This window comes from Monodon monoceros, unplaced genomic scaffold, assembly GCF_005190385.1.
Source record: "Monodon monoceros isolate NGI ecotype Baffin Bay Population unplaced genomic scaffold, NGI_Narwhal_1 Super_Scaffold_11, whole genome shotgun sequence".
Lineage (NCBI taxonomy): Eukaryota > Metazoa > Chordata > Mammalia > Artiodactyla > Monodontidae > Monodon > Monodon monoceros.
In genome coordinates, this window is record NW_021703767.1 from 65,169,912 (window position 1) to 65,186,874 (window position 16,963).

At 45.1% G+C, this 16,963-nt stretch overlaps 2 protein-coding genes across 5 annotated transcripts in view; both read right to left on the reverse strand.

The window, feature by feature from the left end:
• Window positions 1–7,740: 7,740 nt before the first annotated feature.
• The window catches only part of B4GALT4 (beta-1,4-galactosyltransferase 4), a 56,306-nt gene continuing 47,083 nt past the window's right edge, over window positions 7,741–16,963 (reverse strand). For 2 of the 4 annotated variants that reach the window (XM_029213903.1, XM_029213902.1), the window contains exons 5-7: window positions 14,411–14,533; window positions 12,390–12,494; window positions 7,741–8,627 (exon numbers count right to left, since the gene is read on the reverse strand). In XM_029213903.1, coding sequence (XP_029069736.1) covers window positions 8,495–8,627; window positions 12,390–12,494; window positions 14,411–14,533 — 361 coding nt within the window. In that variant the 3' untranslated portion in view covers window positions 7,741–8,494. The remainder of the gene's footprint in view (window positions 8,628–12,389; window positions 12,495–14,410; window positions 14,534–16,963) is intronic. The other 2 variants (XR_003792288.1, XM_029213901.1) reach the window with 2 other exon arrangements.
• Window positions 11,513–12,124, reverse strand: LOC114890449 (glycine cleavage system H protein, mitochondrial-like). The gene has a single exon (XM_029213904.1). It carries the CDS (start codon window positions 12,122–12,124, stop codon window positions 11,513–11,515), a length of 612 nt encoding a protein of 203 aa, XP_029069737.1.

The window sequence follows — 16,963 nt, forward strand, 5'->3', positions numbered from 1 at the left end:
CCTGCTGTACAGTTGAATGATTGGAACTTCCACGTTTACTTTTTGCTCCTGCTGCCCTTTGCCCAGAAGCGGGGATGCAGTTGCTGCTCCTCAGATCCTTTCCCCCTGCATCTCTGACTCCAACTGCTCAACTGTGTCCCCTAGGAAGGAAATGTACCTGTCACTTCAGGGTCCCACTCGCAGCTGACTCAGTCACATGGAGTAGCCCACTCCCAGGCCTCGACCCAGGTTCCTGTGCCTCAGTCTGAGCCCCGGGGCAGGGAGGGACAAGGAGGGGGAGGGCGCTATAGCCTGCACCTGGGCGGTAAAGCTGGGGGCAGCAGCCGGATCGCTGATACCCAGGACAGGGAGCCAAAGGCTCCTGCTCTGACACACAACCAGCTTGCCCCTCCCCTGCCTCGCTTGCCTCTCCAGGACAGGGCTTGGGGTGTCAAGATAAATGACACCTGCACTTGACTGAGAAGGTTCTCTCTGTGGTCTTTTTGAAGAGAGGAGGAGAAGGAAATTCGAGCTTACTCTGGGCAAAGCTTTGAAGCGCCTCTCTCCCTTCTCTCTGTCCATCCTCTCATGTGTTCTGGTGCCTTTTTCTTCTGCTGCTAACTGGATTTTCCAGTGCCCTCATGCGTGAGCAAATCCTGTCCCAGACTCACTCCTGCCTTCCCCCTCCAAGGCTTCGGAGCTTCAAAATTCTCTCCCTACAAGATTCCATTCTCCTTGTGACTTGATCTCAGCTAGGTTAAGGGAAAGCCTTTTTGCAAGCTAATTCATACTAAAGGGTGAGTGACAGCTAGTCCCCACTCTCTTAATCTTCTCTGCAGATTTTTCCTTAATAACTGAAATTGATCTCAGTTGGTGGAATCCAGTGCAACAGTGGGATCAGGAAAGAGCTATTGTGGAGGAAGATGGCCCACCTGCTGCTCGTTAAATCTTACCACCTGCCTTCTCTACTAGAAGTAACTAGAAAGACAAGGGGCCTTCAATTGGTCATTACCGTCCGCCCCCTCTCCAGCTAGCTGCCTACAAAATAAGACCCTGAACCCAGGTACTTACTATGTCCAGCCCCCAGCAGTTGGGGAGGACACACCTTTCAGCTGAGACAGACCCGGACCTGAGGACTTCCCTATGGAGAGTCCAGCCGTTCAGGACTCCTGCACTTCCTGCTACGGGGGTCTTCAGTTTAATCTCAGGGCAGCTCATGCTCTGCCCAGTTTCTGCTTCCATCCCCTCCACCTTCCCTGGAAGCCCAGCCTTGTCCCTCTTCCATCTGGCTTCTGGGACAGAAGTGGGGCTCACAGCGAGACCCAAGCCACACTGTTCAGGGTGAGGCCCTCACCAGCCCCACCAGGCCGGGGGGCGGGGGGAGAAGAGCAGTAGGGCCTGGCTCTGGGTTGCTGGTAGGTTGCCGGGCTTGAGACACACCCAGAAAAAACCATCTTGAGAAACCTCCCGATCGTGCAACAGGCCTGCTTATCAGGTGGGCAAAGAACAGTTACCAACCTAACACTGAAAAATGGGTCAGGCTGACTCTGGGGTAGGTTTTACCTGATTGCAATACCAGACGGGTCATCACGCTCCTCGGTTGGCTTTTTCCTCCCCAGATTGTTACTCAGGTTCCTGGCAGGCTGTTCACCCTGAACGTTAGGAAGCCCTCTGCTCATTTTTTGGGGCCCTATAACTTTTTTTCCACATCAGCTGTAATAAACGGGGACAGCTCCCATTCTAAGCAGCAGACCAGGTAGTTTCTGACTATCCATGAGGTAAAGAAGGAATAGTGAGTCATGCGAGTTTGAAAATCGCATCTCCTCTAAAACCCCACCCCCATCCACGTGACTGACAAGCCGGGCTGTGGTTGAGGAACTGGAAACTAAGCTGCTTTCTCATTTCTTGTTGTTGTTGTTGTTTTTTTATAAATTTATTTATTTTTGGCTATGTTGGGTCTCTGTTGCTGTGTGCAGGCTTTCTCTGGTTGCGGCGAGCGGGGGCTACTCTTCATTGCAGTGTGCGGGCTTCTCATTGCGGTGGCTTCTCGTTGAGGAGCACGGGCTCTAGGCACCTGGGCTTCAGTAGTTGTGGCTTGCGGGCTCAGTAGTTGTGGCTTGCGGGCTCTAGAGCACAGGCTCAGTAGTTGTGGCACACGGACTCAGTTGCTCCGTGGCATGTGGGATCTTCCCAGACCAGGGCCCGAACACACGTCTCCTGCACTGGCAGGCGGATTCTTAACCACTGCGCCACCAGGGAAGTCCCTGCTTTCTCATTTTTATAGAATGAACAACCTCCTTTGTCCTGTGTCATTTCCCTTTCCTGTTTCACCTCATGCAGATCCTTATCATCTCCTATATGTGAGACTGAATCAAAGAAGAAACCCAGAGGAGACTAGTTGTAAGCTATTGAGTTTGCTTTCACATGTGACGTTTTTATCACAAGGCTTGAATGGCCACATCCAACGAGGAGATCCAAAAACATCTTGGGAAAAGGCGCATTGCTGAGAAATGTATAGTTCCCATACCCTTCTCTAACCCACCCTCCCCCTCACTCCCAATCAACTCCCAAAGCGCACACACACACACACACACACACACCTCCTTTGAAAAAGACAAATAGCCAAATCCTGGAGTTACATGGTGCCATCATGCCCTACTTTCTAGTGGCCTCCACCCTGAGTTCCTCTTGAAAAAAGAGCAGCCCCTGACATCCAGAAGCTAGCCTGGCACTCACAACTAAGCCATGCTATTCTCCTGCTAGACGTAAACAATTCACAGAATACCAGCCTCAGATAAGGTCACGTAAAATGAGGCAAAGTGAGGCCACTTCATAATTCTGTCCAAGCACAAAAACAAGGTCACCGTGCCACCCTCAGAATACCAAACACACCCTTTTTTTTTGCTAAAATAAGTGACTGCTACGTGCTCACAATTACAGCTCTATTCTTCCTCTAGTCCTCCCCGTGGGTAAATCAGAACTGTCTTGGCTTTCTGACAACGTCCAATACAGAACACATCCTGCTGGCTTAGAACCTCCCCAAATGACCCACCCCAAACCCAAATGCTCTCATAGACTTTGTCTGACTTCTTTTCCTGAGACACCTCAAGCTTCCCCATGGTGTGTTCTCAAGAACTTTTTTTTTTTACATAAGAAGTGGATTTATTTAGAGAGAAACACACTCCACAGACAGCATGGGCCGCTTTATTCGATACCATGAAGTTGTTAAGAACATGAGCTTTGGAGTCAAAAACCTGGCTCCAAATCCCAGCTCTGCATGACTTTGGCAAGTCAGCCTCTTGGAACCTGCTTCAGGAAGACAGATCTCACTGGGAGGATTCCGTAAGATATGTAGAGTGCGTTAGAACAGCTAACAGCCTGTAAGAAATACCAACAGGAAGTTATACCATAAATCTGGTCTGAAGATCTCTGCTTGGCCTGTATTCCCTGGGAACATGCCAACTAATATCATGTTACTTCAATTTACTGCAACAAGCTTAATGAGCAAATATATTCGTCCAAATTCACTGACCCTCAAACAGTAGTTGAGTAATAGCAAAACTCCTATTCAATAGTGGAAGAATGTACTAGGGTATGAAGATAAGGCATTTTAATGGATATATCTCAAGTTCTGTACATTATTTCCAGAATCCTAGCTACAAATGAGATCTCTGCCCTTACTGCCTTCACAAAGAAATCTCATAATCTCCTGACAATGTGATATTCTGGGGGGAAAAAACAAGACACTAGAGTCAAGAGACTTGGGTTCGAATCTTATCTCTTCCTCTTACCAACTTTGGGAAGTTACTTAACTTGAATCTGTTTTTTCTTTGCAGTACTACATACACACTTACAGGAATATTGGAAAGTTAAAATTTAAAAAGCAAGGAAAATTCAAATACAGAGCAAGCATTCAATTAGTGTGCCTCACCCTTCACCAACCTCTCCACCAAGGCCCCAGATCTCTCTCTCTCTCTCTCTCTCTCTCTCTCTCTCTCTCTCACACACACACACACACACACACACACACACACACATACATACACATCACACACTCTCCTCTGTGAATATCTTTGAGAGACTGGTCTGGCCCTCTCAGCAGGTATAAGATGGTCTTCAGTGGACTTAAAACTAATGAAGGTGGCAATAGCTTAAACATTTAAAGTACTAAGGAATAGACTTAAAAATTTTTTTTGGAAAGTGATGGGCAAAAAAGAACCTATGAAATGTTCCTGAATATGCTCCATTTTGTGGGACATACTAATGGCTTTTGAGAGAGACTATATATGTATAGGACTTGGGGAAAGTGGAGGTTTTTAGTCCAGCAGAAAATGTCTTTCCTCTCTCCCAAGAGTCCATTCACAGAGCAGTTGGGGCCCCAGGAGACCCCCAGGGCCTTGAGTGGGAGTGAGGGGGCAAAGGGCAGAAAAACCAGGGAGGGAGTCTGGAAAAAAGTTTACAGACTAGATGAGAATGGAATGCACTTTCTTTTCTTTTTTTAATTAATTATTTTTCGCTGCGTTGGGTTGCTGTGTGCGGGCTTTCTCTAGTTGCAGTGAGCAGGGGCTACTCTTCGTTGTGGTGCGCAGGCTTCTCACTGCGGTGGCTTCTCTTGTTGCTGAGCACGGGCTCTAGGCGCGCGGGCTTCAGCAGTTGTGGCTCGCAGGCTCTAGAGCGCAGGCTCAGTAGTTGTGGTGCACAGGCTTAGTTGCTCCACGGCATGTGGGATCTTCCCGGACCAGGGATCAAACCCGTGTCCCCTACATTGGCAGGCGGATTCTTAACCACTGCACCACCAGGGAAGTCCCTAGAATGGAATGCACTTTCAAGTCCAGAAGATACCAAACTTCTCTAGGAGCTAGGACAGGGATGTAGAGTCAGGAAACCTTCCTTAAAGAAAGTGAGAAGCCCAGGGAATTCCCTGGTGGTCCAGTGGTTAGGACTCGGCACTTTCACTGCTGTAGCCAGGGTTCAATCCCTGGCTGGGGAACTCAGATCCCACAAGCTGCATATCACGGCCAAAAAAAAAGTGAGAGAAGCCCAGATGGAGGCAATATGGTGTAATGGAACCTCCACTTCCTCTTCTACCCTACTTAACTCTAATCAATAAAGTGTGTATAAAATTGTCATAAACCATAAAGCACTATAAAAAGGAGTGCTACTATAAGTGATAAAAAGCCATAAAAACGTTTAAAGTAGTACACTCATGTTAAGTATTTGTGGTGTTCAAACAGATCTCAGCAAGTATAGTAGGCTTAGCTACAAAACTCAGAAAGCTTGGCCTCTTTGTGGCAAATGACAGCAAAAGACACACAGGGCGGGAGATTGGGAAAGCTCGGTTCCTCTGAGGCCAAACTGCCCAGCAGAGCAAGCAGGCAGCCATATGCCTCCTGCCAGTCAGGGGCTTCGAATGCCGTTGCAGGTACAGTGGCAGAGTAGGAAAAAAAGGTCTTAAAAAACTATCTTCCAGGGTTCCCTGGTGGCGCAGTGGTTGACAGTCCGCCTGCTGATGCAGGGGACGTGGGTTCGTGCCCCGGTCCGGGAAGATCCCACATGCCGCGGAACGGCTGGGCCCGTGAGCCATGGCCGCTGAGCCTGCGCGTCCGGAGCCTGTGCTCCGCAACGGGAGAGGCCACAACAGTGAGAGGCCCGCGTACCGCAAAAAAAAAAACAATCTTCCACCTCCAGAAGTTTCATAGTGAGTCATTTAAATGACATGTACTTTATCTTGGTTGAAAGAATTACCTGAAGAATATCAATAGGCAACCGTGGTTTTGAACATTTAAAAAAATGCAGATGCCTTGTTAATAGCTGAAAATACATAGGGAGTTCCCACATGGTACTAATTGTATTTTGTTTCCATTGAATGAGAAATTGTTCTCAGTATGGATCCTCAAATTCCTTGCACACACTATTCTCTTCCTTTACCCTCCCCAGCCATGACCAGGGACCCACAGCCTCCAAATTGGAGGCCCCTGGCACAGGCTGTTGGCAATTACAATAGTTCAGTCTGCATTAGATTATAATTAAGAAAATTGGGATCGTTAACAGATACAAACTACTATACATAAAACAGATAAACAAAGATTTATGGTATAACATAGGGAATTATACCCAATATCTTGTAATAACCTATAATGAACATAATCTGCAAAAAAACCCTGACTCACTATGCTGTACACCTGAAATTAACACAATATTGTAAATCAACCATACCTCAATTAAAAAATTGGGATGGAAAGCTAGAGGAAGATTCTGCAGAGGAGACAAGAGGGTGGGGGAAAAGTAAGAAAACCATTATTATTTCTTTTCTAAATAAAGAAAAAACACAGCATTTACTTGTCCCTACTGGGTTAAAGGTAAACCAGGCCAGCCCTAGGTAAACCTGTCACGTCCACAAAATGCACTTTTCTTTCTTCTCCTTCCCCACGTGGGTGGTGACTGCTGTCTTTTTGGAAGCCCCAAATCCTCCTATTCCCTCCCTCTCCCTGTTTGGGAAGGATTATTTACACTAACTGGCTGGCACGCACTCATGTTGAATTTTAAAAATTAAGTGTCATGTAATAATGATGGATTGAGAAACCCTGGGGCACAGTTGCATAATACACGCTCAAGAACATCCACATCTACATTATCTGTGTCCATTCCCCTAGGCGAACAAAATATTCTTATTTCTGCTCTGAGCCAGTATCCATCCCCATTAACCTTCCTTAGATTATCCTCCCACATTTCCCGCCCCTCTCCCAGGAAGCTCAGCAGTACCAAATCAGTGCCATGGCCCCGCCTTCCTTCCAAATCAAAGGCCTCAGGAGCCCTGGCTCCACCCCTTCCTATCCTCTCACCAACGAGGTGTGCCCCTGAGGCAGCCCTGCTGCGCCCATTACTGATCACAATCAAGCACAGGAGGATGAAGAGAACAAAAACACAACGCGGCCCAGGAGCCGAGACTCAGAGGCACCTGCCACAGGCCTGGAGCTGTCTCACAAGGAGGCTGCGCACAGAAGAACAGGATGGAACAACAGAAGGATGAACACGGGAGAGCGGGGGAAGGCTTAGTCTCATCTGTTTTGTTTTTAAGCAGTAGGATTACTGACATGAATACATCTGGAAGCTAGAACCAAGCAGGACCCTACGGGGCCTTCCTGGAAAAGACCCACCCCCATGTCTTGTTTGTAGAGAAACTTTAGCCTCCTAGGCCTTCCCTGAGTTCCAAAGAGTAAATTTAATCAGAGAAGTGAGAAAATGCAGAAAGAAAGGAAAACAGTCAAACAAGACAAAATAATAGTAGTTTAGCCATTAGACAAAGTCAAGGGCCTTTAGTTCCTTCTCAAGGGCTACGGATAATATTCTGAGCCATATCCTTTGAGCTGTTTGGCAGATACTGAAACCCCCATCAGGTGGAAGCAGTTAACTGTGTGCTGCCCACAAGCAAGTAGACCCCAGACCAGTTGGAACCAGAAGGTTGATGATGTTGACTCCTGGTTACATCACCACCAGCCAATCAGAAGACTGTCCATGAGCTGATCACACATCCCACAACCCCTCTTTCACCCTGTCTTTTAAAACCTTTCCCTGAAAGCCTTCAGGGAGTTTGGGCTTTTAAGCACTAGCTGCCCAGACTCCTTGCTTGGCGCCTGCAGTAAACGCTGCGCTTTCCTTCACCACAACGCAGTGTCTGTAGATTGGCTTCACTGCATGTGGGCAAGCGGACCCAAGTTTGGTTTGGTAACAAAACAATAGTAAAAAACAAGATTGACCACCCAAAGCTTTTTCATATTTTACTACAGAGGTACTTCTGATGTATTATTAGTTAATATGTAATTTGTAAACTGCTACTTCATATCCTACACGTACAAAATCATTTTACAAAAATGTTCTAAAAACTAGTAGATAAAATGTTACTGGAAGGCGTATCTGGGCAGGTGACACCTGCCGCAGGGCAGCAGCCATAGCAACAGTACAACCACCGCAGCTGCTCTCCGCCTGATGCGGTCCTTCTGCCACCTCTTCGGTCCCAAGTTCGTGGCATCTTCATTCTTCACCTTTCTCCCCTCTTCTTCGGCCTTCATCTCACCCGGGACCCACCTCTTCCCAGATGACCATGCAGGATAAATGAGTAACAGAAATATATCTTCAACCCTTTCCTGGTTCTCTGGGACATTCAGCAATCTTATCTCCTGTGGCATTTTTTATCCCAGAAAATATGTGTCACTTCAAACTTAAATAAATCTCCTTCAATCAGAGTTCTCAAATAGCCTTCATGGCATCTTCTGAGTGGTCCTTTTATGCTTAGTCCTTCAAGTATCTACATTACAATATTTAACCCTCATGATCAAAACAATTGTTTTACATTCCGTATCACCAGGAGTTCTGCTAAGGAAATATGAAAGAGGGGGAATCAGCTCAATAATTGGCTGCAACAAGTTCTTAATGTGTGCTACTAGGGGAAGTCTCTAGGCCAAAATTATTGCAATCAAATACTCAGTTCCTCCAAATGTCAGCAGAAGAGCCAGGGTCATGGGCCAGACCAGAAATCCACTGTGATGTTGACGTATAAAGGATTGTAATCCACAGAGAGTAATTTATAATCACAACTGCTCAACCCATCTGTTCTCCAGACACGTGACACCTGATGTAAGAGCTTCATCCTAAAGATAAAGAACAAATGTGAAAGATAAGAATTTAACATCTATTTCCACTGCTTTTTGCCTTGTCACAAAGTTTGGCAAACGCATCTTTGTAAATTATTGCACTTGTTGGGTTTCCTACTGCAAAAGAAGTTTATTTTCCCCATCTAAGGTAACAGGTACTAACGATAGCCATGTGTTCACATGGCAAACCCCATGGAAGACCCTGAGGACCAATGATCAGAAGAGTCCTTCATGCAGTGAGCCCCCAGTCTACAGGACAGAAGGATGTACAGTGATACATCTCATCCACTGCTGACAGGTCCTTGGATAAGCTTCAGGGGATCTATGGATGCTCCAGTGTTGCTGGGAGAACTTTGTGTCTGCAGGCAGGGCGGGGACTCATAGGAACCTCAAACAAAGTTAAACTGTATGCAGAGGAGGCTGAATGAAGTGGCACCTAACTTCATGAGGGTCACAGAGAAGGTAAATTTGACCAAGGTTCGAAAAAGAAGAAATTCACAGCAGAGAAGATGAGGGAAAGGACACCCAGGAAAAGAGACCACCCTGTGCAAGACACAGAGACATGTCAAAGAGCAGGATGTGTTTGAAGAAGAGGAAGTAATTGTGTGGCCGGAGCTTGAGGATGCAGGGAGAGGGGTGGTGTTGAACTGAATTGGTCTAGGAGCTGAGCAGTGAAAAGCATGCATTTCGGTTACAGTAACAATGTGGATGGAGACTAGAAGCATAAAGTTGAGCTGAATAAAGTCAGAGAAAAATAATACAGCATGATTTCATTTATATAAAATTGAAAAGCATGCAAAACTAAACAATCTTTTGTATATGAATACAAACACATGGGAAAATAAGAAAACCAAGACACAGCAAAAATAACTTTAATTATCATCAAAATTCAGGAAAGTATTTCCTCTTGGGGTAGGGGGAAGATGTGGGATAAGGAAGGGCCACACAGGGAAAGGGCGTATACTGGCTAGAGGACACGACCAGTGGTCATGGTATCAAGAATCTTCAGATTCTTCATACAGTTGGTAAGTATTCTTTTGTATCTATTCATTAATTATTATTTTAATTTAGAGAGAAAAATGCACCCCTATGAGCAAAGGCTCAAAAGACACATGGAAGATAGAAATAGCTGTTTTGTTAAAGTGGTAAGTTCTAACAAAAGGGCTAAAAGTCTTTTGATATTGCTTTAAAATGTAGACTCTAGCAAAAAGGCTAAAGGCCCTTTAATACAGTTTCAAACATTAGGAAAAAAAAAACCCACCAGAACAAAGAAATGTAGATTTTTCAGACATAGCCCCCAAAAGAATTGGTTTATCTGCCAGGATTCCTTGGTGAAAGGGTTAATTCCTGGGGCAGGAGCACAAGATGAGCCTAGAACAGCTCATCACACCAGAGCAAAGGGAAAAAAGCTCGCAAAACGACTGCAGTTATGTCAAAGGATTCGGGAGCCCACTGGAAAAAGATAACATTTGCCAAAGACAATGTGAGCGTCGAAAAGAATATTAACTACATCCAGAAGGCTGTAGGAAGCATCAACTCATCATTTTGAAATAAAAAAATCAATGCTGATTCTTTCCCTTTATCCTGCCTTTTCTATAAGAACGGTACCCCAGGGTACTCAGACAGCTGAAGAAGGCACATCATTCTTTGTAGAAAAATCTATCTAATAAATGCAGAAGGACTGACAGAATATCACAATTTTGCAATCCCTAATTGAATAATGAATTTAGGCAATGATCACCAATGGCTCCTAAAATAATTAGGTGAAGACTAATGGGGACCCTCACAATGACTGCATGAGGCCGACAACACGTGAACCCACAGAACAATCCTGACATCACCAAAACATGACCAGACATCGTGCCCCCTTGCTGGGATACAAAAGGAGATACATGGCACTATAGAGGAAGCGTTCTTGCCCCCAAATAGTACCAGAATCTGTTTAAGCCTCCAGATCGAAGACCTAGCTTATAAGGAAATGCAGAGGCACAAATTAAGTTATAGCACAGGGATGTGACTGGCAAAACCCACAATGTAGGAAATTCCATCAGACAAATGACCTGGTTTGTTCAACAAATAAATTACAAGGGAAAAAAAAAAAGGAGGGAAGGGGGAACCTACAGATTAAAAGGGATTTCAGAGAAATCATTCAAATGCAATGTGTGGACCTTGTCTACAATCTGAATCTGAATAAACCAACTGTTTAAAAAAATTTATTAAAGCATTTATGAGATAATTGGGGAAATCTGAACACTGACTGGACCTTTGATGACAATAAGCAAGTATTGATAATTTTATATTAGGTATGATAATAGTATTGCAGTATTTTTTTTCTTTAATTAGGAAGTTGAATATTTCATTAGTAAACTGTTTCTTATTTTCCTGCAAGGCTGTTGCTTCACTGTATAAAAATAGCACCAGCAAACACAGTATACTGCAAAATTAAGAGAGTAACGTTCTTCACTGGACACTGTACAACTAACAAACTTTTCTCCACTGCCATTTATTTCCAGTGGCAAGTTCATTGAGTATTTTGACCCAAATCCAGGGATGGCTGTAGGCAAGTTACAATATGATATACGGTTAAGATAATAACGTTATCCTTGAATTACATAATTTTCATAACTAGTTTTACCACAGATAATTTCAGGAATTCTGAATATTATAACTGGAGACTAGCCTAAAAGTCATAGGTGTTGTGAAAAAGTTGCATAGCGTTTATCTGAAGTCATTAGGAAGTTAAGGGGTATTTTCTTCAGGCAACATCATTGCAAGTAGTTTCTTTTGCTAAAAGTTGCTTTTTAAAAATCTATCCACCACTAATTTAAGACAACTATGCTAGATTAAGTTGTTTCAAACTAGTTTATTTAGGGGTTCCATTTTCACTCCTCAACAGATTTTATGTATTTCTCATATGCTTCTTCACTCATTAGTTCATCTAGTTCTGAAGGGTTACTGAGTGTCACCTTGACCAGCCAACCATCTTCATAACAAGATCTGTTGACAAGTCCTGGATTTTCTGCTAGAGCTTCATTAATTTCAGTTACTTCTCCTGATAGAGGAGAAGAGAGTTCACTAGCAGCTTTCCCGCTTTCCAAAGCAACAAATTCCTCTTGTTTGTTCAATTTTGTCCCAACTTCAGGCAGACTACAGTAAACAACATCTCCCAAAGCTTCCTGTGCAAAATTGCTGATTCCCACTGTTCCAACACCGTTTTCTGTTGTTACCCATTCACGTTTGTCTGTGAATTTACGACCTGACAGCAGAGCGGGTCTGGTGTGCAGCGCCCGGACGGCACCTGCCTGCAGTCCCCAGGGCAGCGGTGGGCAGGGCGCGCTGGGCGCAGAAATGGCCCGCACGCTCCGCGCCGCTTGCAGCGTTGTGTTCGCAGGGGTGCAGCGGGTCTCCGCGCAGCACCTCTGCAGTTCTTTTTTTAAGACTTCTTTTAAGGATACTATTGAAATATTTACACAGGAAATGCTGTGATATCTCATTTGCTTCTAAAGGATCCAGTGGGGGAGGAGAAGAAAGTGGGAGAAAGAAGAGAAGCCATGAGTTGTTAACTGTTGAAACTGGGAATGTGGTACATGTACATGTGAATTCAATAGATGTTCCCTCTGCTTTTGGGTCTGTCCGAAAATTACCCCAATAAAAAGCTTTGAACAAAATAAACTGGTTTATCTGATCAAATCTGGCATAGGACTAGTGACAGAAGAGACTACGCAGGTAGCCTGCCAGGCGCGTGGATCCAGGACTTACCGTTCTATATTCACCTCATTGCCTTGGTCTCTCTTGTGGAAGATCATAGTATATTTACCCACTTCAGGCAGTGGCCGGGTTATTTTCATTCTATGAAGCTCAACCCTGGAAAAATAACAGAGGTGTTAAAAAAAAAATTCTATCCCAATTATCTACCACTAGGCACTTAAAAAAGAATCATTTGCAAAAATTTACATATATATGCACATACACATATCTTGATTATTTAGGTATTAAAAGAAAAAGAATTTTCTTATGTTGGGCCTCAGGCAATAAGTCCAAAGAATCACCCTTAACATTTACTACTGAGGTACCAAGAAGATGTGTCAATTTACACTTTGTCATTTTCCAGAAACAACTGAGAAAATACACCTTTAAAAAATCAAGTGTCTTAGGATCCCTAATTTACTTAGTGTTTCCTTCTTTTAACAGGGAAAATAATGACTGTTAAATGTCACAAACCTAGGTTCAAATCTAGACTTTGTTATTTACAACCTTGGTAAGTCAATTCATTATTCCAGGCTTGGGTTTCCCGAACCGTAAAATGGCAATGGTGTTACAGAGCTGATCTGACAGCCTCAAATGAGACCGTCCACATGGAACATTCTTTGCAAACTGTAATGTACTATATAAGCAGAAGGAGGGTGGTGCCTGTTGCACAGGTGAGTAAATAAGTATTTAGTAAAGAAATTTCAGCAAATGTTTATGCTCAAATCAGTTGGTTTATCCATAGCGTTAGTCAAGAACCACTCTGGAGGCCATGATGTTCTTATCAAATGAAAGCAAAACTTGGGGCTCCCCTTTACCTTGAAACCGAGGAGCAACAGGAAAAAAGAGAGTGAAGATACATCAGTGTAAAATTCTACTAACCGTCCCATCTGGGCAGTGAAATAGATTTGGGGAACATGATGGATACGGTTGACTCCGAGCCCTTGCTATTCCTGCCCTGAAATCTAGCAGGTACCCTCTGTCCACTTCATAAGCCACGGCCACACAGGCTGCTGATGGGCTGGGCCATGAAGTGCCGCTGCCCATCACTACGGCCATTTCTATGCAGCCTTTGGTCAGGGAGATCCGTTCCCTCCTGCCAGAAACATTCCAGAGACTCTCAGCCTAGACCTGGAAATGAGACCAGCATGGAGCCCGGCTTCTTCATGCTGAAGCAATGGAAAAGCAATGGAAAACATCTGGCAGCCACACGTATATTAATTCAGAATGCCAGCTGAAAAATTTTCTTTCTAAGAGGCAACAACAGGAGGAAAGGGGGGTCTCCTAATAGAAAGACCTTGTTACAAGTCTGAAGATACTGGCCCCAGGCTCTTGAATAATTACTTATTTCTGGGAGTTAGGGATACCCATAACTATCTGGCCATGAAACCCAAGTTCAGGGAAGGGGGCTGAGAGGGGAGACCAGGCATATCCCCTTTGAACCCCCCAGAGCAGAAAAGAACCCAAGAGAATCTGAGGGTCATGCCAGCAGCCCCAAGTCAGGCCAGGGAGTCAGGCCAGCAGCTGCTCCCACGGAGTGCGGGGCTGGCTCGTGTATAAGGAGAGGACATCTTGGCCTGCTTCGGGGTGTGCAACTCCTCACAGGCTGCTGACACTCCCTGCTCTGCACGCTGGGAACCACCAGGGTTGCCTGGGGTCTGAGAGAAAGCAGAGGCTTAGAACAGGCCTCTGGTCACTTTCCTCAGGTGGCATTTTGCAAACGCTCTGGTCTGGGACTTGCCATTCACGGGTGAGACTCTATCTCAGTAGGTAATACCTGCTGACAAGTCCACAGAGACCTCCACCAACACTCCCGGACCCCGGACACCCATTAGCCAGGACTACACCACCCTCCATCATTTCTGAACTGCCAGTGGCAAAGAGCGATTTGGGCCGCCTTGCTCACCCCCCACCCCCTGCCACCCTTCAAGCCCAAGTCGGAGCCTCATGACCTTCTGGCCTGGCCTCCACAGGAACCACACACAACCACTGCTAGCAGAGCCCCATGAAGGGGACCTGTCTCTGTTGTTCACCTGAGTCTGAGGTCATCGTCTTCGCCTCCCCATCCCCAGTAGTTGTTAGAGAATCCATTCACCTTGAAAAACTGCTCTCGGCTTAGGGCGGTAACGCCCCCAAAATACCCACTGTAACGTAACCTGGAGCGAAAGAGAGGAGAGAAATGGTTAGAATGTTAGTGCAAAGTCCTTTTGTTCTCCACAGATGCTTCAGAAGTCTCTGACTGCAGGGTGGGCATTCTAGGAACACTTTGAAGACCATGCACTTCCACCCACCCACTCCTGCTTGACATCCACCTCCCCACGTTCTTGGCCTTCCTTGTCTGGCCTTCTGTCCTCTGTCTAGACAAGCTCTCACATCTGCTCACTAAGCAAGGTGCCACCCACCTTTTATTGTTAGTGTTTGTGTGCAGAGGTCTACAGAGGTACCTGTCAATGTGCACTATAACATCAGATCTGGATGAGAGATTTCACCTCGTGTGCCAATCCAATGAATAGTTGTGGCTGCCAAAGGCTCTGGGTTAAGAGCATTCTGAGGCTGCATCCAGGTTCCGCGTGAACGAGTGGCTTTTTTACTTTTACTTTCTTTTAGGGAGTGGGGTGGAGACCAGGAGAGAGCTCCTATACACACTTTTTATGCAGACCTCCACTTATATGCATACAAATTTCCGTCTCAGAGTCTGTTTCCTGGAGAACCCAACATACCTTAATAACCCTGAGGTTTCCAGCTTGGGCAACTAGGTAGATGACAGTGCCTCTCACAAAAACAGGGTATACAAACTGATAATTAGGTTTTGAGAAGAAGACAAATTACGGTTTGGATAAACTGAATATGAGGTACCCTTGGGGCTTCTGCCAGTGGGAAAAAGGTTACAAGGTCCAAGTTCAGTACAGAGGAGTGGCTACAGAGATAGCTTTGGAAATAAGCTGTCAAGAGGTGGTACCTGAAGGCACAAGGGTAGGGAAAGCTGCCCGAAGACAATGTAGTAAGTGAAAAGAGGAGAGTAAAAAGGGTGGAGCTGTGGGTATACCAACAAGGAAAAGGGGAAAGAAAAGAGGTCAATCATTTAGGACTCATGGATTATTGGTAGACAAATTAACAAATCTGAGAAATAAAGATGTCCCTTGAATAGAACACAGTAACAATTCAGAAATGCAAATGAAGGCAGCTTAATAACTTGGATGTTACTGAATAAGAGGATGTGAATATATATGGAGGATCTCTAACTTTAATTAATGTCAGTTCAAAGTATTCCAGGACCAATAAAATATGTCTGCTTTTCTAGATAATAAGAAAAACCAAAAGGAAAGATCAATAATCATGTAGACACTTGCCATCTAATAGGTGGAGTCCCAGAAGTTAATTTGTAGCTCAGCTGTTTGTTTCTATGTTCTGAGTACAGATGGGGAGGACCCCGCTTAACCCACAATGGAAACAGATTTACTTACATACCCCCAACCTAAAATTCTGGAAAATAACAACCTAAAACAAACAAAAAGAACAAAGTGCTCAGAAAGCAGCTATTACTGACCAAGACATTGACTGCAGTGACTTGTTGCCATGGTTACTGGACTCTGGCTGGGAAGGGGTTCCTAAACTACCTGAAAACTAGCAGCTTCATCAGAACACTGAGTGGAACCACTGCCCAGGCATAACCTGCCACGCCCCAAAAAGGGGTCGCCAGGAGGGACCCAGCACTGATGACTTGGTAGTGACCCATTAAGTAACGACTATCCACTGTGTGCAAAGCAGCTGGCTAAACGCTAGAATAAGTGGGCCCTGCCCTCACACAGAGTTGATAGCCCAGCAAGAGAGGTGAACATTATCAGGGTTCTGAGGAAGGAGATGCCACACGTCAGGGCAGGTGGGCCTGGGAGGATTCAGACAGGTAGAAAACTGGGGGAACTCCTGGTGATCAGAACTCTGTGACAAAAGGCCGAGAGGGAGAGAAGTGCAGGCTGTGTGAGGAGCACCGAGAGACCAGTTTAGCTGCAGTGGGAGGTGCAGGAGGAGACCAGTTGGAAAGAAAGGTTAAAGAAGTATCAGTTCCTCTGTTGCCTCTTAGGTGCCAAATATCTACATGTTTATTGATCTTTCCTTCTGGTTTTTCTTCTTCTCTAGAAAAGCATAAATAGTTGATTGGCCCTGAAACAGTTTTACTTATTTTTAAAGGACTGTAAGGCCCAAGGGTGGGGAAAATGGAGTCATCAAATAACAGTAAAGTCCTTGTAAAAAGCAGGCAGGTACCAAAGGAATTCTTGGCCATAAAATTTCCCACAGGCTAGTACAGATCTTTATCACTGACCCATAATCACTGGGATAAACAAGATTTATTTCTGTCTTCATCAGAGTCTGAGATAGTTGAGACAAGTTGCTTTAACTTCTTCCCTCTGCATGTGTGTAAAGTGAAAACACTTCTTGCGCTTCCCTTCATACTCATGGGGCAGTTGTGACAATGAATAGTGTGCTGATTTAGGCTCTGTGGCACAGGGACACACAGTTACCAGCAGAGGGCAGACACTTAGCCACCTGCAACTGCACCTGCCAGCAACTAGTGGGACTTTGACCAA